This window comes from Leopardus geoffroyi, chromosome C1 (assembly GCF_018350155.1).
Source record: "Leopardus geoffroyi isolate Oge1 chromosome C1, O.geoffroyi_Oge1_pat1.0, whole genome shotgun sequence".
Lineage (NCBI taxonomy): Eukaryota > Metazoa > Chordata > Mammalia > Carnivora > Felidae > Leopardus > Leopardus geoffroyi.
The window spans coordinates 65,532,958-65,552,871 of NC_059328.1; the positions used below are offsets into that span (position 1 = coordinate 65,532,958).

General features: G+C 39.1%; 1 protein-coding gene across 3 annotated transcripts in view; it reads left to right on the top strand.

The window, feature by feature from the left end:
• The window catches only part of GIPC2 (GIPC PDZ domain containing family member 2), an 82,017-nt gene extending 63,184 nt beyond the window's left edge, over window positions 1-18,833 (top strand). For all 3 annotated transcript variants that reach the window (XM_045477968.1, XM_045477966.1, XM_045477967.1), the window contains 2 exons: window positions 6,268-6,349; window positions 18,475-18,833. In XM_045477968.1, coding sequence (XP_045333924.1) covers window positions 6,268-6,349; window positions 18,475-18,620 — 228 coding nt within the window. In that variant the 3' untranslated portion in view covers window positions 18,621-18,833. The remainder of the gene's footprint in view (window positions 1-6,267; window positions 6,350-18,474) is intronic.
• Window positions 18,834-19,914: the final 1,081 nt, after the last annotated feature.

Genomic DNA, 19,914 nt, shown 5'->3' on the forward strand with positions numbered 1-19,914 from the left:
CCCATTTTGCTTGGAAATGTGTGGATATTCATGTTTATTAGAGCTGGAAATAAAGGCAAAGCCACAAAATTAAACAGGGTACCATATACGCTACAGCAAGGACTTTAATTCAATGCCTACTTAAATAATACGAAGATTACTGAAAGCATTTAAGAAGGAAACATAAGTCCAAGAGAAGAAATTGTGATCTATGGCCATCTTCAGCTACCTGCTGAGAACATTTGCTAGAGTCTGTAGACATCTGGACTGGCTCAAACACTTAACCAGAATTCTCTGAGAGGCAAGAGAAAGTCTCAGAGCCACTGGTAGTAGCAGGCATACTTAAGATTTTGATAATGAGATACTATATTCATGAACTCCAGTCTCCTTGGGTAAAACATTTCCTCATCACCTTTGACTTTTCTCTTTCGTGACCAATGTCCCTTTTATCAGCAAACCCTGGTGGGTCTACCTCCACAATAGAACATAATCCAGCAACTTGTCACCATCTCTGCCCTCCTCATCGGGCCCAAGGCACTTACATCTTGTCTTGAATGTTGCAGTCGCCTTGTATTCAGTCTTCCTGTGTTTACCCTTGTCCTCTTTCCCTCTGTGCTTAGCACATCAGCCAGAATTAAAAGTACAAGTGGTTGCTTTTCTGTTCCATACTCTCCAGTGTCTTCCCATTGCACTCAGAATAAAAGCTAAAGTCCTTGGAGTGAGCAACATGATCTGACTCTCCATTTGTTCCCTGATCTCGTTGCCCACCACTCCTCTCCTCTCCTGGCTCTCGCTGCTTCAGCCACATGGGTCTCCTTGCTGTCCCCAAATATTCCAGATACATCCCATCTCAATGTCTCTGTACTGTTGTTACCTCTGCCTGTCCACTTACAGGCATGGCTGACTCCCTTGACTTTTTCAGGTTTCTGTCCACATATTGCTTTATCTAAAAGGCCTTCTTGGAGTACCTTGCTTAAGTAGCAATTCCTGACACTCCTCTCCCTGCCCAATCTTCCTTGCCCTTAATTTTCTTTAAAGCACTAAGCACAATAGGACACATTATATCTTTGTTTCTTATCTGTTTAGTTCTTTTTCTCACATGTCTTGTTCATTGCTGTAACTGCAGCACCTAGAACAGTACCTGACACATCAAAGGAGCGCAAATCTTTGCTGAATTAATAAACAGTTATTTAAACTTGAGAAGAGTAGGGTTTTGCTGATTGACTTGGTCAGTGTTTTTTTTATTAAAAAAATTTTTTTTAATGTTTGTTTATTATTGAGAGACAAGACCGAGCATGAGCAGGGTAGGAGCAGAGAGAGGGAGACACAGAATCTGAAGCAGGCTCCAGGCTCTATGCTGTCAGCACAGAGCCCGACGTGGGGCTCGAACTCACAAACTGTGAGATCATGACCTGAGCTCAAGTCAGACGCCTAACCAACTTAGCCACCCAGGTGCCCCTGACTTGGTCAGTTTTTAAGTGAAAAACACCAAAAGGAGAAGAGACCAATGGAAGGAGGAAGGGTGAAAGGAGAGAATAGCGGGGGTTAAGGGGTGACAGGGGTAGTGAGGATTCAGGGTGGCACATGGTGGTCTGCTCTCCCAGGGAAGACTGTGGTGATGAAGTCCTCCTGTAGACAATGGGGAGGTCAGGCATGTGTCTGAGGCGAGGGAGCTCCAGCAGGCAGGACACAGGCACCAGAGATGGCTGGTTCATATTGGCCTAGGGCTCTCCATGTGTTTGAAGAGCAGAGTGAGCAAGTTTTCAGAGTGGGATCCCAGAGTTTTGTTAGGTGATGATGCCCAGGATCATTCATGGGGGTGGTTTGTTGGAGCAGTCACTCAAAGAACCGTGAGGCCAAAGTTGTACTTTCAAATGTTTGAGTCCCCTAGGATGTTGTCAGTTTGGGGGAATCCAGAGAAAGATTCTGAGTCAGGTACCTTGGTCTTGGATAGTGAATGAAAGGATTGATGTGGATGCAAGGGGCAAGGAAGAGACCGGGGAGAGCCAAAAGTATTTTACAAATGAGATTTGAGGAGGTATGTGAAAAACTCATGGCAATGACATCTGGTAGTTTTGAGTTTTTACTTTTCCAGTGTCCTGTGCACTTTTTTTTTTTTTTTTTGAGAGGATGCAAGTGAGTTAGAGGCAGAGAAGGGGAGAGAGAGAAAGTGGGGTGGGGTCACCTGAAGTGGACTCAGACTCCTAGATGTTGAGATCATGACCTGAGCCTAAGTCAGATGCTTAACCAACTGAGCCACCCAGGTGCCCCCAGTGTCCAGCACACCCTTGGGCACATTGATGCAGGCCAGTAAATGTTTATTGCATGAATGAACAAACCTGAGTAGAAGAGGAATCTGGAAGAGAGTGGAAGACAGTGAGAGGGAGCTGGCAGGGGGAGCCAGGAGAATGCCCACTGCTTTCTAGTCCAGGCTGTGAGGAACAAAGGACAGATCTTAAAACACTTGCAAAGGGGTCAGAGGCAGGCAGAAAACTCGATGTCACTTCAGGAGGAGGGTCATCTTTGCTTAGTTAACATAATAGTATTTGTTGACTACCTGCTGTTTATAAGGTGTTGGGATGAAAAGGAGCAGCCGAAGATCTGTCTGGGGAGGTAGGAAAGATTCATTTGAAGATGAACTTCTAAAACTCCATTCCTAGGGGCACCTAGGTTGCTCAATTAAGTGTCTGACTTTGGCTCAGGTCATGATCTCACAGTTCGTGAATTCGAGCCCTGAGATGGGCTCTGTGCTGACAGCTGGAGCCTGGAGCCTGCTTAGGATTCTGTGTCTCCCTGTCTCTGCCCCTCCCCTCCATGCACTCTGTCTCTGTGTCTCAAAAATAAATGTTAAAAAAATATTTAAAACTCCATTCCTATTTTCATAGCCTATTTCATTAAATAGAGTAATTGAAAATAGCCCAATTCAAAGGAAAAGGCTAGTTTGTTGCTAATGTTAAATTTGGTGCAAAGGACTTATGATCTAAAGAATTTATAGATCTGAAACAAATCACCTCCTTATAACCTAGCACAGATTCTGAAAAGTGTGGAAGATATTCCACCTGCATACCTCATAAATTATTTGCTATGTGTTTCTTGAGACAGGCATAGTCCAGGTGCTGGTGATACAAAGATGAATAAAAACCTTGTTTTTCTTTTAAAGGGAGAGAAGTATTGAAAGAAGCCATTAAAAACTAGGGAATAGGGTTAATGTCAGAGGAGAGCTCATCAGCTGCTGTCAGGGATAGGGAGAGGTGGGAGGGAATTTCTATCCCAAAGAAATGGTTGAGTTGGTTAAAGATGGGGAGAAGAGTATTCTAGGCCTGAAAAAATGATGGGCTTGGGGATGTTATAAGCATCCATGGGATTGGGATTTGGGGGTGCTAGAGGGATCTGGTTGGGGGGTGAAGAGGCCTGGGTCAGGATGTGAAAGGTCTGTGGAATTGGGGAAGCCATTTAAGAATTGTGAGGAGAGTGGGGAGCCTGAATGACTCGGTCGGTTGAGTGTCTGACTTCGGCTCAGGTCATGATCTCACAGGTCATGAGTTTGAGCCCTGCATCGGGCTCTGTGCTGACAGCTCAGAGCCTGGAGCCTGTTTCAGATTCTGTGTCTCCCTCTGTCTCGGCTACCCATGCCTCCCCGCTGCTCGCATTCTGTCTCTCTCAAAAATAAACGTTAAAAAAAAAATATTTTGAGGAGAGCGATATAGTTTTGTGTTTTAGAAAAATCCCTTGGTTCTAAGGGATGGGTTGTTGAGCAGGGTGGGTTTGAGAGGGTGAAGATTGCAGGCAGGGAGAAAAATTAGGAAACTTCTGCAAATATGAAAAAATTGAGGGCTAAACCCAGACAATCAGAATGTGAGTGGGGAAGAGGTGATGAGATCAAGAGCTATTTAGGGGGTGGAATGGTAAAATTGTGTGTGAGAAGTAGTGATACTTGTTACAAAACTTAACAATATGGCTGGCTGGCTACAAAGGTGAACACCCAAGTTACTTTGCATGGACTGTTGATTTACACAGCGCATCCAAAATACACCATAAAGAAGGCAAGAGTGGTATATTGTACCTGTTTTTCTAAGGCTTAGTTCGTATAAATAAGAACATGAGAAAGTTGTAATAATATCCTCAAGGAAATAAAAATAAAATGGTATTTGTAATAAAATGCATATTTTTAATAAGTTTGGAGAACACAAAGCAACATATATTTATAACTGTCTTAAAAGCATTATGAATTTCTTACAATCTAATCTTGAATTCTGCATTTGTACCAGTAGTTGATTATTTTACATCTTTGGGTAATTTCTTTTTTAGCTATGAAGCCATTAAGACCAAGTATTGAAATAAACTGAATGTAGAAACAAACTTTGCCAACGTTAAACCAAGATTTTCAAAGAATAATGTATCCAATCATGTTTTTCACTCTAATCTTTAATAATTTTAGGAAGAACAAAAATATTTTGGTACCATTAATACATAAAAATTAACTATTGTTTCAGCATCTTCTCCTTTTATAACATTTCTGTGTATTTCATAATGTATATAATACATTAATATAGTAATACATGCATTTATGAAAGATACATACTGTGAAAAAATGACTAAAGAAGGGGTACGTGGCTGGCTTAATCAGTAGAGTATGTGACTCTTGATCTCGGGGTCATGAGTTTGAGCCCCATATTGGGTGTAGAGCTTACATAAAAAAATAAAAATAAAATGCCACAAATAAAAAAAAAATTAAAGACAATTTAGGTGATACAGACTTTATTCATGAAGTGGACAGTCCCCTTTCAGACAATTGCAAAATGGGTTAGAGGACAAGATTTGTAGGATAAAGATTAAAGAACAAGTAAGAGAGAAATAGAAAATCTCTGATTGTCTGGGGCTAGTCAATCTTGTTTGGTGTGAGGAGTCCTAGAGTTCGCTTGTATTTGGGGGTGGACTGACTGGATTATACTGCGTTTCTGGTCAAGCATAGTATTTACAGGGACAAGAAAGTTAGATAACATAACACTTTGGACAGCATGGCTCCATCTTGGGCCCAGAAAGTTATTTCAACAATACAGTAAAATTAAATAAAAAATAGTAAGAGTATATGTTCACAAATGTTTTACTCTGGGGATGAGCCATTAAAAGGTTTGGAGACCCTTCATCTGCATGATGAGGACCAAAGCCCTTTTCATGGCACACAGGAACCCCTAAGACCAAGTCCTGTCTGGGTATACTCTTTTTTATCAGACTCTGAGTTCACATAGACTTTGCATATCTATTGCAATAGTTTTTTAAGATTTTATTTTTAAGTAATCTCTACATACAACATGGAGCTTGAACTCACAAGCCTGAAATCAAGTCACATACTCTACCAACTGAGCCAGCCAGGTGCCCCTATTTGCAATACTTCTATTTGCAGTAACCTCTCCTGCTTATCTTCTACCAGTTTATCTTTGAAAACAGTTTTTTTTTCTTAGCAAGCAAGCAGGGAGGGGAAGGGGGCGGGGGAGGGAGGGAGACACAGAATCAGAAGCAGGTGCCAGGGTCTGAGCTGTCAGCACAGAGCCTGGCGTGGGGCTTGAACTCACGAACAGCGAGATCATGACCTGAGCCAAAGTCAGATGCTTAACCGACTGAGCCACCCAGGCACCCCTGAAAACACAGTTTTTTGTTTTTTTTTTTTTTTAATTTTTTTTTTTTCTTTCTTCAACGTTTATTTTTATTTTTGGGACAGAGAGAGACAGAGTATGAACGGGGGAGGGGCAGAGAGAGAGGGAGACACAGAATCGGAAACAGGCTCCAGGCTCTGAGCCATCAGCCCAGAGCCTACGCGGGGCTCTAACTCACGGACCGCGAGATCGTGACCTGGCTGAAGTCGGACGCTTAACCGACTGCGCCACCCAGGCGCCCTGAAAACACAGTTTTTAAGTCACCTTTTTTCAAGTCCTCTGTGACTTCTAAGAGATTTAAGTTTACCTTGTCTGTGATGCCTCTTATATCCTTTAAAATTTTTCCTTATTATTACATATTTATTTTCACAGTTGTCTCCCTTTCTGGATTGTTAGCTACTTGGAGACTGTGTTCTGTTTCTCCTTTGAATCCATGGCACTTAACGCTGACACTAAAAATAAGTATTTACTGTATTGATTTGTATTGCATTACAGAGCACACTGGGGATAGATTTCCACTCAAATGAGCTGATGGACACAACCATGAACTGGCTCCAAATCAGATTTTACCTTCCCTTAACATTCAAGAGATTTTGTATAAAATAGTATCTTCTTTCTCTTGTCTTTGATAAAGCCCTCTGAAGCCAAAACAAAAGCAGTTGAGAAGATTGATGATCTTCTTGAATTGTACATGGGAATTCGAGATCCTGAGTTAGGTAAGATTATACTATTTTGAAAAGTCTTATAGTTCTTAATTTGATGGAATTTAGTGCTTATTTATGTCCTGCATTTATACTTCGTGATAAAAATTATTTGTGGAATAAGAAAAACATAATGAAAATGTAATAAAAGAATAATGAAAAGACCTGACCCTTACCATTTACTAGCTGTGAGGCATTAAGACTCAAGTCGACTTTTCTAAACTTAAGTTTTTAATCTACAAACTATAAACTGTAATAACAGCCTTCCTTCATAGGCTTGCTTTATGGATTTAAAATATATATGTGAACAGGTTTCGTTACAGGACACATTAAATGTTTTTGCTACAGATCTATGTCAATTAAATTGTATATTGGGATATCGAAGTTGTGCACACTTAATACAATTACTGAGACCCTGTGAACAATGGATCAGAAATGTGAAGAGGAAGGACATGCCTGGTGTATGACTGATAAGGGCAGTTGAGCAGTTCAATTTCTGTGTATTTCTTGTGTCGTCATTAAGATATCAGGGTTTTGATTTGTCAAGTAAGACTATCCATTGCAAATAACAAAGCAACAACAAGCTGAATTCCAGCTGACTTAAGGAATAAAGGGGGGGACATGTTTGGTTCTTATAACTGAAAAGTCTAGAGATAGATCCTGGCTTCAAAAATGGCTAGACCTGGAGTTCTTAGGCTATCACCAGGATGTGGTTTCTCTTCTTTTCATTTGGGCTGCATTTTAGGCCCCCCTACCTAGTGTCCTCTGGCAACTTCAGGCCCTCCCTCTTGGAGTCCAAATGATGGCCATGGCTTCATCCTCTACAACTTAGTGTCAAGCATGATGGGAAAGAGGGAAGACCTTTTGCAAGTCATTCGAACAAAATGCTGAGGATTGACTCTGATTGGCTTGATTGGGTCACTGAGGCAGCAGTTTTTAGGTGCAGGGGGCAGGATGGTTAGATCTGGGTCAAATGCTCCAGCTCTGGAGCTGAGAGTGACTGGAATACTAGGGTTGAGCTGGTCAAAGTCCTGGCCTTTCCCATGTAGAAGCCAGGAAAATGTGCCTTTGAGAAGGGCAGATGGATGCTGGATGACGAAAGAGTAATGCACACTGTGGTGATGTGGTTTGTGTCTATATGCATCGGTGTGTGAGTGTGCGGTGCACACACGTGTTGTTTGGATCAGCTACTTAATAAAATTTTTTAAGCCAAAGACTTGGACTGTTATGTTTACCTGCTGCCAAGTAAAGTGTTTTACTGTAGCTCAGGTAGAGTATTTGAAACTCATTCTTCCTTTTCTACTTTAACTCCCCTTCCTTTTTTCCTATAGAGTCTATTCTTATTTTTTCCTGCCTGTCTGACCTAAAATAAAATTTCTGTGTTGGACATACAGATGCTGCCTGTAACTTAAGAACAATTGATATTCTTTTTTAGTTCCTTGGTTCAGAATATAAAATTTGCATGAAATAGATACTTGCTCCACACAGACAAGAAGTTAAAGGTGAAATTATCCTGTAGAAAGCCAGGGTCTTAAAAATTTTTCTCAACCTTTTTGCATTTGGAAAAACAGATTTGTGTGAGGTAGGTCTATGGAAATTATGCAAATGAAGACAAAGGGGATTTAGAAATGGCAGTGCTCTTGTTGTTGGAAAAATAATCTCTATATTGAGAAGAGAAGCTGAGAAGTTTTCAAACCATATAACTGAATATTATACTATTCAGAAACTAGCATATCAATGCTAGATCTTGATGAACTCAAATTTAGGAGAGCCACACTTTTCACAGGGGAGAATTTAAAACTGTCTTTAGAACTTAATTTTGGGAATAGGCCAGGGGTGCCTGGGTGGCTCAGTTGGTTAAGCATCCTACTCTTGGTTTCAGCTCAGGTCATGATCCCATGTGGTTCATGAGATTGAGCCCCATCTTAGGCTCTGTGTTGACAGCTTAGAGCCTGCTTGGGATGGATTCTCTTGCCATCTCTTTGTCCCTCCCCTACTCATGCGTGTGTGTGTGCTGTCTGTCTCTGTCTCTCTCTCTCTCTCAAAAATTAAAAAAATTTTTTGGGTACAGGCCTTATATTACTTAATAAATTGGGAATAAATAAGTTTTGCTCTTTTGTTATTAAATATATACAAGTATACATGGAAGAACAATTGGACAGTGGAGTAATTATGAACGAATTAAGCAGTTCTTTAAGAATCAGTTTCTTTTACTCTGAAAAATTCAGTGCACTAAACATTGCTCACAAATTCCTTGTAAATTAACTTGTAATCCTATTGTAAAGTTAGTCATCTGTAACAAATTCCTCCAATGACATGGAAAGTCATTATCATTATACATGATTACCAATGTGATCAGTCATCTAGGGAGGTAAAGTTTAAGGAAAGTAATTATTTGAAGAATGTAAACCATTGTTAAATTAGGAATTTCTGTCATTATTCAGATATGATTAGCATGAAGTACAAATCACAATTGTGACACTGATTCAACAGACAAATGAATATATTTGCTTGCTATTCTCAGTGTTCTTAGCATTCAGAAATGTTAAGTCTTAAAATTGCAGTGACATCATGTTACTCTGGAGTTGTTAGTATAAATTTACATTAAAAAATGAAAAAAGTAATATGGCAGTAAAATGACTAAAACCAAAACACTATCCTCAAAAAGCATTGGGATGTATTTACCACTTGAAAATGGAAAATAATTGAAATGAGTTTAGGAACTAACCCCGAAGGAGACAGTGCTTTGTTTGGTTATAAAGTTAATCTGTGAATTATGACTTTTCAAGTGACCCAATGCCCATATGTGTTGCCTTGGAATGTTATCCTTAGGGGAGAATTGAGTCTGGAAGATTTTGAGTCCTGTGACGCCTTATATGTGATTGACCTAACTTAATGAAAAGTTGTATCCTGTAAGTTTCATATAAGTTAAGGCAACTGTGTAAATTATATATACAACTATAATATGTTCTGATACTGATTTAGGAGTTTGGAGATCACCCTAGCAATGTCAGAATTTTAGGATTTCTAATTTATTAAGGGATCCAGGAATGTGTGGAAAGGAAATTTGAATGATAGATTCTAAGTAATTTTTTCTCATAAAATATTTCTTAGTTCTTTTAAAAATATACAATAATGGTGTTTTAATAGAGATAATTATATTCTTAAGATGATTTTATTCAGTGAATTCAAAACAACACTATAGAAAGTCATCCTTCTCAGATAAAGCCAATGAAATAGATTTTCATTAACAAGAAACCATATTCAACATTGGTTGTGTTTTTGATGTTTAACTTCTGTCTTGAGTTGCTTGAAATGGATTATTTATGAAAAGCCTTAAGGAAAATAAGTGCTAAAGACCCTCAATTGAAGGAAATACAACTACAGGTTTAATGGCTAACAGTGGTTATGACATCTTTATTTAATACTGCTATGTGTCATTTTATAGATTTGAAAACAGATGTAGAGAAGTTTGGTAACTTACCAAAGTCAGCTAACAAGTTGAGCTGAGATTCAGTTCTGGGATTTTGATACCAGGATTTTTCATCTGAAATAATATATTATGTTTAAAAGCTTTAAGTATTTAAAAACTTAGTGGAAAATGTAGATTGATCTATAGTACCAAAGTAAGTTTGTTGCTAATAAATGATGTTAAATTCAGTTGTGGGAAGGATATAAAGATATTTTCAAAATGGCCACTAGAGGGCAGCACTTAGCTGCTATATGTAGTCTAACAATTCGACTCTGAGTACAATTTTTTTTTCCCCCGGATAGTATTTGGGTGTTAAGTATTATTGCAGATACGTTACAGACAAAAAATATTTTAGTAGCTGTCATGTTAATGTGATATAACTTTATAAAAAGTGCTTCATTTTGCTTGAGTTTCATTTTGCTTTTCTTTTAAAGATAGTCTTTAATCAAAAAGGATAAAATTATACTAGTTTACTTTTCGTGCAAGGATGTTGAAAATTTATGTTTATACTTTATTCATTAGCCAGATTTCATACATGTTTTAGTGCATGCTCCATTCTTAATTTCTTTGAAAATTCATACAGCAAATTACTGTGTTTTAAAAAAGACTTATGAAACACTGTATTACATATAGTGTTTCTAACACAACAGTGAAACTGCCTAATTGATATTTTTGTTATTTCTACCATACCAGGAGTTCTTTGAAGGCAGATACTTTGTTTTTAATCTCTGCTCCTACTACAGTAGCTCTCCTAGAGTAAATATTTGGTAAATGCTTGTTAACTGTCCTTTGAGAGGCACAAAAATAGTGAATTCACAGGAAGTATGAGTCCTAACTTCATTAGTTTGATGCTTTAGCTCCTGGGCAAATTTATTAAACTTTGAGCCTAATGTTCACATCTTTATAAAAAGGGTAAAATAAAAACTTTTATCAGGTTGCTAACACATTGCATTAAATAATATGTATAAATTAAAAAAAATCTTTTTAATGTTTATTTTTGAGAGAGCACATGCGTGCGTGAGCTGGGGTGGTGGAGGGGCAGAGAGAGATGGAGACACAGAAGTAGGCTCTAGGCTCTGAGCTGTCAGCACAGAGCCCAACGTGAGGCTTGAACTCACGAACTGTGGGATCATTAAATAATATGTATAAAGTTCCTGTTACATAATAAATCATAGGTATAGCTATTACCATTTTTGGCAATAATCACTGGTAATTATTACTAGTAATAGTAGTAGTGATGATAGAGGTAGGACTGCATAACTGGAGGTCTGACCAACTCTGGGACTGTAGTTAGGGCGGAAGTTTTATTTTTCTGCAGTGCCATCACGAGTGCATGAGTGAGATTATACAGCTGGGATCGTGAAGTTGTGGTATGGGCATCTTAGACCGTCATTTTTCTCATTTTGTAACTAAGGAGCTTAAACCAGAGGTTGCAAGTCAGAGTGGGCAAGGTTGAGACTATATCATTCCTGGGCTCAGTGGCCTAGACAATGCTGCTGAGCTTCCTGAGGTGTCAAACAGCCATGTGCCAAGTTGTCTCTTATAGTCAAGTGGGTATGTGTATGTGTGTGACAGCTTGGTTGACTCATTGTCAGGGAACATCTGATCCTTGTCATTGTGTCCCCGGTTTAAGAGCATCATTTATCTGCACTGTTAGTTTCTGCTTCTGAATGGTGTGTAGATTTTCTTGTATCTTCTGTGTGCATCTTCTTTCTTCCTCAGTCAGGTTGTATTTGACCCAAATGTTAGTAAAATCTTCAGGTAACTGTCTCAATAGATGCTATGTGTGGAGTCTGAGAAATATTTAAAATGGTAGACTAAGCAAAATTCTAAACTCGAGTCCTACTTTTACAATACTTCAGGTTTTGTTTACTCTTTCACAGCCTGGCCACAGGACCAGAGTTCTGGGCTTTGCTTTCTCCAATGCATGTTACCTGTGCCAGTGTAAAAATTATTTAAGTGTAGGAGCACCTGGGTGGCTCAGTTGGTTAAGTGTCCCGACTCTTGGTTTTGACTCAGGTCATGATCTCACGGTTCATGGGTTCTAGCCTAGTGTCAGGCTCCATGCTGACAGTGGAGAGCCTGCTTGGGATTCTTTCTCTCCCTCGCTCTGTTCCTCTCCTGCTCTCTGTCCCTCTCTATCAAATAAATAAACCTTAAAAAATTTCTTAAGTGTAATTACAAAGCCTCCGCCTGTACCTGTGCACCTACCAGCATGTACTATGCCTAAGACACTGAACTAATTCCTGTGGGCATGAAAGACTCAGGAGCTATTCAAGATCTGTTGGGAGTTTATTGTCTTAAAAGGAGAGAAGATACGGAGGTGGAAATGATGACAATACAGAGCAATGTTAAATATGCACTGTAAGACCTTATCACTCAACATGTGGTCTGGGGACTGGTATTACCTGTCAGTTGTTGGAAATGTAGACTCGCAGGCCTTGCAGCAGAGCTTCTGGACCAGAACCTGCATTTCGCCAAGGTCCCAGGCAATTTGCTTGCACATTCAAATATGAGGGGCACTGGCAGAAGGCTTTGGGGAATGCAGATATCCCTTTCAGTTGTGGACATGGGACTTCCTGGAGGAAGGAGCCTCCAAGGAGAGAAAGGATTCTGACAGTGGAGCTGGTGATTAGGAGTAGGTTATCCTGGGTAAAGGCAGGAAGGAGGGATGGTGTGGTTTGAGTGGTCAGATTCATTAGGGCGTAGCGTTAGTGTAGAGAAGTACAGCCAAGTGGGAGCCAAGGGTGCTTTGGATGAGAATGCCAGACCAGAGTTTGGTGTTTGTAGGTAAGCATTGGTGACCCAAGGAGTATTTTTATATATGGGAATGATGCAGACAGTCTTTGAGATGGAAAGGAGCTTTCTGGTCCTTTTGTCTCATTGTCTAATAGGATCCACACTGTGCTTTAGGAAGATAAATCTATTGTATCTCGGGATGGTGCTGCCCGGACTTGGAGGTTAAGGAAACAACATGGGTGGCCATGGGAGTGAATTGTAAAGGAGCAGATCAGGGAGTACAGCAGAGTGCAGAGGTGCAACTGAGGGGAGGCATGTGTGGTCCACAGGCACAAGAAGAGAGCTGTAACGGGGAGAATGTGTGCACCACGAATGACAGTGGAGACAGTAGAAAGAGTAGCAATTTCTTCAGAAGGGAGGAGGAGGTTTGGTTTCTGGACATGCTGGTTGATTTACTCACAGAACACCTAGGAAGACTTGTCTACCACTTAGTAACAGGTATTTGGAACTCATGAGAGAAGTCAGGGATGGAAGTAAAGGTTTAGGATTTTTCTGCAAGGTCATGGTTGTGGCTAAAATCACCAAGGCAAGACAACCTAAGGAGAAGAGAGACACAGGGAGAACCCTCCAGGTTTATGGGGGAATATCAGTAAAGTACTGTTTCCTGAGCCCTTGGCTTCTCTGTGTGACCATGCATGCTCAGGGAATGTTTTGTTAGGATTTTCAGACATATAGCGGAGTTAAAAGATTCTGTTAATTTACTATAATCTCTTCATCACCTACTTCTCCATTTATCCATCCTATATAGAGATTTTGTAAAAATGTAGTTGTGATTGTAATATAAAATTTATGTTGCTTTCTCAGTAAATGTTAAGATGAAAAACTATCCCCAGCTTATTAGAGTTATTCTAATAATAAATACTGTTTAAAAATGATTTCAAAATATTTCATCAAGTATTTCATCTACTAGAATTCATTGTGCAGAGAGAACTTAATGATTCTGCATCTTAGGTTTTGTTTTTGTGTTTGATACTGTTAGGTCCATTTGTATGCTAAATTCTGTTTTTAAGATTAAAAAACATTTTTAGATTTTTAGATGTTTTTATTTATTTTTGAGAGAGAGTGCTTGTGTGCGCATGCATGAGTTGGGGGGGGGCAGAGAGAGAGGGAGACACAGAATCCGAAGCAGGCTGCAGGCTCTGAGCTGTCAGGACAGAGCCCGACGCAGGGTTTGAACTCATGAACTGCGAGATCATGACCTGGGCCAAAGCCAGCCACTCAACCGACTGAGCCACCCAGGCATCTCTCTGTTTCTAAGATTTTTAAAGAAGTTAGATTCCTGTATATCCAAAAGAAATAAAAACACTATGTTGAAGAAATACCTGCACTCCCATGTTCATTGCAGCATTATTCACAATAGCCAAGACGTGGAAACAAACTAAGTGCCTATCAAGATGAATGGATAAAGAAGTTGTGGTATATATGCACCATGGAATATATTCAGCTGTAAAAAGAGGAGAAAATCCTGCCATTTGTACAACATTGACAGATCTCAAGGCATTATGCTAAGTGGAGTAGTCATACAGAGAAAGACAGATACATACTGTATGGTCTCCCTTATATGTGGAATCTAAAAAAAAGCCAACAACCACACAATAAAGACCCCTTCCTCCCAAAGAAACCTCCTGTCTCCTACTCCTAGAAAAAGAGACTAGATTTGTGGTTACTGGAGGCAGGTGAGAGAGGAGAGGGAATTGAAAGAAAGTTGTCATAAGGTACAGAATTCCAGTTATGAATAAGTACTAGGGATATATGTACAACATGATGACAATATAGTTAACATTGAAGCATGACATATAGGAAAGCTGTTAAGCGAGTAAATCCTAAGTGTTCTCACAGGAAAAAATTTTTCCTTTTTTTTATCTATATGAGGTGTGATGGGTATTAAGTAAACTTACTGTAATCATTTTACAATATATGTAAGTCAAATCACTATATTGTACACCTTAAACTTAGTGATGTATATCAATTATATCTCAATAAAACTGGAAGAAAAAAAAGTGTAGGCTCCCAGAAGTGGACAATGTTAGTAGATTAAAGAATGTGAACATTTTTAAGGATTTTGATCATATCTGCTGCCAAATTGTTTTTCAAAAGCCAAACTTACGAAGTTAAGCCAGTGTATCTGAATCTTTGCTTCACTATATCCTGGCTAGTGTTGCATATCGTTTAAGATCTATATATAAAAGTTTTAATAAACTTGGCAAAATGCTTTGGCTGGAGTAGCAGGTCCAGCTGACGGATGCTCTTCTTTGAAGTGTTTGTTTCTGGATTGATGGTAAATGCAGTAGCTTCTGGGTCAGGGATGAGGCAAGGTAAAGGGGGGTGGGGGGACAATGATGAGAAAGTCAATTCATTACTGCTTTATAAAAATATTTTTGAAGCAATCTTAAACTTAGAGGAAGGTTATAAATACAATAACAAAGACTTTTTACTCTTGAACTATTTGGGAATAAATTGATATTCATTGCCCCCAGATACTTTAGTGCATATTTCCTGTAAACAAAGCTATTCTATCTAGTCACAATATAACCATGAATCATGAAATTAACATTGATACATCATTACCATCTAAACTCAGATCTTATGTTTTACTAAATAATATCTGTTATAGAAGGACATGTCGAAAATCATGTGTTACTTTTATATCAATTTGGAATCGTTTCCCACTCTTGATTTTCATGATCTTGATGCTTTTGGAGGGTACAAGCCAGTTATTTTATAGAATGCTCCTCAATTCTGGTTTGCCTGATTTTTTTTTTTTTCTGAATTGCATTCAGGTTATACCTCTGACAGAAATATCAAATATGTGCTCTATTCTTTTTTTTGTTTTGTATATTTTATTTTTTTAATTTACATCCAAATTAGCGTATAGTTCAACAATGATTTCAGGAGTAGATTCCTTAGTGCCCCTTACCCCATTTAGCCCATCCCCCCCTCCCACAACCCCTCCAGTAACCCTCTGTTTGTTCTCCATATTTATGAGTCTCTTCTGTTTTGTCCCCCTCCCTGTTTTTATATTATTTTTGTTTCCCTTCCCTTATGTTCATCTGTTTTGTCTTTTAAAGTCCTCCTATGAATGAAGTCATGATATTTGTCTTTCTCTAATTTCACTTAGCATAATACCCTCCAGTTCCATCCACATAGTTGCAAATGGCAAGATATCATTCTTTTTGATTGCCGAGTAATACCCCGTTGTATGTATGTATGTGTATACATACATGTGTATATATGTATGTGTATATATATATACACATACATACATATACATACCACATTTTCTTTAACCATTCTTCCATCGATGGACATTTGGGCTCTTTCCATACTTTGGCTATTGTTGATAGTGCTGCTATAAAGATGGGGTGCATGTGTCCCTTTGAAACAGCATACCTGTATCCTGTGGATAAATACCTAGTAGTGCAATTGCTGGGTCGTAGGGTAGTTCTGTTTTTAATTTTTTAAGGAAACTCCATACTGTTTTCCAGAGTGGCTGCACCAGCTTGCATTCCCACCAGCAGCGCAAAAGAGATCCTCTTTCTCTGCATCCTCGCCAACATCTGTTGTTGCCTGAGTTGTTAGTGTTAGTCATTCTGACAGGTGTGAGATGATCTCTCATTGTGGTTTTGATTTGTATTTCCCTGATGATGAGTGATGTGGAGCATTTTTTCATGTGTCTGTTGGCCATCTGGATGTCTTCTTTGGAGAAGTGTCTATTCGTGTCTTTTGCCCATTTATTCACTGGATTATTAGATTCTTTTCATTACATCTTATTGGGAGGCATAGGACTTGATTTGTTCTATTTCTGATATTCATATTGATGATTTACGGTGGTGTTTGATAATTGTCTCCACCATAAAGTTATTCTCTTCTTTTTTTTTTTTTTAAATTTTTTTTTTTTCAACGTTTATTTATTTTTGGGACAGAGAGAGACAGAGTATGAACGGGGGAGGGGCAGAGAGAGAGGGAGACACAGAATCTGAAACAGGCTCCAGGCTCTGAGCCATCAGCCCAGAGCCTGACGCGGGGCTCGAACTCACGGACCGCGAGATCGTGACCTGGCTGAAGTCGGACGCTTAACCGACTGCGCCACCCAGGCGCCCCTAAAGTTATTCTCTTCTTAATAAGTATTTGGTGGAAAGAGATTTTGAAACTATGTAAATATCCTATTCCTCATGTTCCTACCTTCCTTCAATCTATTTATCAGTCATTTCATTGTGGATTTATGGTTTCATGTTTTGTTCAATGGGATTATAATCTATTAACATTGCCACTTAATTTGTTGCTTAAATTATCCCTGGTCTGGTCGATGGGGTCTCCATCACTTTGACTTCTGTGTCTTTTTCATGTTGTCACCAGTTGTTGATGGTTTCTTACCTTCTGGCATAAGATTAGCTACTCTTGGTTCATATTTTACTTTGCCTGCTCCAATCCTGGAATCAGCCATTTCTCCTGTGAACTCTGATTCTTTCTAGTGGAGAAAGGTGTTTAAGAGCCAAGTTCTGGGTGCTTTGTGTTCTTCTTGCTATCTGGGTGTCTAAATCTCTCTATTGAAATATGTGTCCATTGGTCTCTTGAGTTCTTTTCCACAGGATTCATTCTAGTTTTCCCCTTTCCCTGTTTAACTTTTTCTGGCAGTGACAAATCTGGCTCCCAATATTCTTAATATATATACACGTAGGTGATTATTCTCCAAGTGTGTGACCAGTCATCATTGTAGCTGCTGTCTTCTTCTCTTCCCTCCTGCCCAACCTCCGTGCCTTCCTTACCACACCTGGACTCTCCATCTGCCACCAGGTTGTTTGGCCATGTGGAAGCTTCTTTCATCCCTGCATGGAGTCACTCCAGCCACATCCCACTTCTGCTCTGATTGTGGTGCCCTTCTTTGAGCCAGATCTTCTCCTTCCCTTCAGTCTGTGTCAGTACAGAACTGTTTAAGGCAAGACACAGTTCTTAAATGCTCTTAAGAGCCCTAGTAGATTTTAGCTGAAAGACCAGACCTCTTGGCTCATTCAGAGAAATCCTACAACTGTTGATTTGTTCAACCTTAACCTGGGAGGAAAGGAGATGCTGAGTTTTGGTGTTTCTTTTTTCCCCTGTAGGTTCTTCACCCAAGTCCCATATCACATCTACATTGTCTCTTCCTGGTTACTAGTGTTTATAGGGGGCTGAGGGGAAAAAACAACAACAACAAAAACACCTGAGCCTCATGGGTTCCCAGCTAGTTTGGGCAGGTTCCATGGGAATATGTACTCCTGGAGATGTTGGTTCCCAGACATAAGATATGGGGCCCAGGTAATTTACTGGAAAAACAGAATAAGGGCACCACTTCCTCTTTCTATCTTAAACAAGAAAGGGGCTCAGAAAAAGTTACCTTGATTCCACGAGTAGATAGATACCTTTCTCCTCTTCTCCGTAGCTTGGTTTTCCCATTGCTAATTGTTATCCTTTGTCTTTTTTCTTTTGAGGGGCCGGGAGGACTAGATTCCATTCTAGTTAAGAGTGGGGTACTGGTAGAGCTAGTGGCTGTGAAGAGATGGGGGAGGGATGATGTACTTGGAGTTTCCCAGCAGGCTTAGCCACAGGGTTTTCTTTCAGGAGCTCTTGTCACGCCCATAGGATTAGCAGTGGTTCCTGACTGATGGCCTCCAAGGTGGAGGAGAGGACAGGACAGCTGCAAATCTGGCTGCAGGAGACAGATTGTTTAAAAATATATTTGCTACCTTGATATGATAGAATGTTAATGTTATAACTTGTACTACAAATATATCTATGCATGTTACATTTAGAAAGTAATTTTCCTGGTGCCATTTTTCTCCAATCTGTGATGCTGTTGCATGTGTCATTAATTTTTAAAAATTGTTTTTGATAGCTACCACAATGTTTGAAGCTGGAAAGGACAAAGGTAATCCAGATGAATTTGCTGTGGCACTTGACGAAACTCTTGGAGACTTTGCGTTCCCAGATGAATTTCTCTTTGATGTTTGGGGAGCCATCGGTGATGTGAAACGAGAATGATTATGATGTGGATGATCCATCTCTGGAGAAATGAACCATTCTTCCTTTTTTGAAATCCCATAAGATCTGTTTTTAGACACTGTTACGGACTCTGGTTTGGTCTTATGTGTATGAAATACCTTCTTTGAAATATAATTTTGGTTTCTGGGTATCTTCTAATGCAGTTTCATACGTGCTATTCTTAAGATAAATTACCTAAAATATCAATTTAAATATTCATTCAAGAGTCTTTTTAAAGTAAGTTTTAGGGAGTATTTCTAGAGAGATGATTTTGCTCCACATTAACCCATGTTTTCTTTTCCACATAGAAGTCATTGATTGCAATAGGTCTGTAGCTCATTTTCGATGTCTTAATGCAGTGAAACTAGGATTAGAGTTTGATTTGTCTTGTAGCATCTTCATTTTGTTATACCAGCCTGAGCAGGATATGTTCAGGAAGCGAAGTATGAATTATGCCACCTATAGGTCTAGAAGCATTGTTTCTTTAATCCACTGAGTAAGAGGGAGGAAGGTTTCTATAGTCTCTTGATGTCTATAGCCTACTTTCTCTCTTCATAAAACAAGGATTGATTGACTTGCTTTTTGCTTCTTTGTAATTACTTCTTTTTAAAAACTTGTGAAATCTGTTGTGCTATGTGTTTGCTTGTGTGGAAGAAAGGTGGAAAAGGCAGATAGAGTAGAAACCACTTATATTTGATTTTTTTAAAGCAATTCTTTAACCATTATTTCTTTTTCCACTCATACCCACGTTTATGTTACCTTTTATAAGCACTCCAGGGAAGGTTTTTTATAGTCCTTGTGGAACTTTTCTTTTGAAAGATATTTACTCAGAAAATAACTATGTTTGAGAACATTTTTTTGGGTGAAAGAGCAATGCTTTTAAGCCCCCTAAACTTTAGAGGAGATAGCATCAGAAATCGATTTCCCCCGGTGGAAATAAAGGAGGACCAGAGGAATTGAGAAAATATATTAGCCTATTATTTTAGAGTTCTAACATACTTTCTCTAAAACCTTACATTATTGAGAAAATTGAGGGCAAATGACTGTCTTATCACTCTTATTTGACATGTTATAGATGTAGGAGAAATGGAAATGAATGGTTTCAACATAGATCATTTAATAAGGCAGTGCATGGTGTGACCAAGCATTCTTCTAAAGTGTTGTATGGAAGATGCTGTGTGCTGCCATGGTAATCAGAAATAATAACCCGCGAGGGCTGTGTTCCAGGAAATCAGAAGTAGTTCCCTTTTCGTGCTGAGTTAATGCTAAGATAACTATTGATTTCTGGTACAAC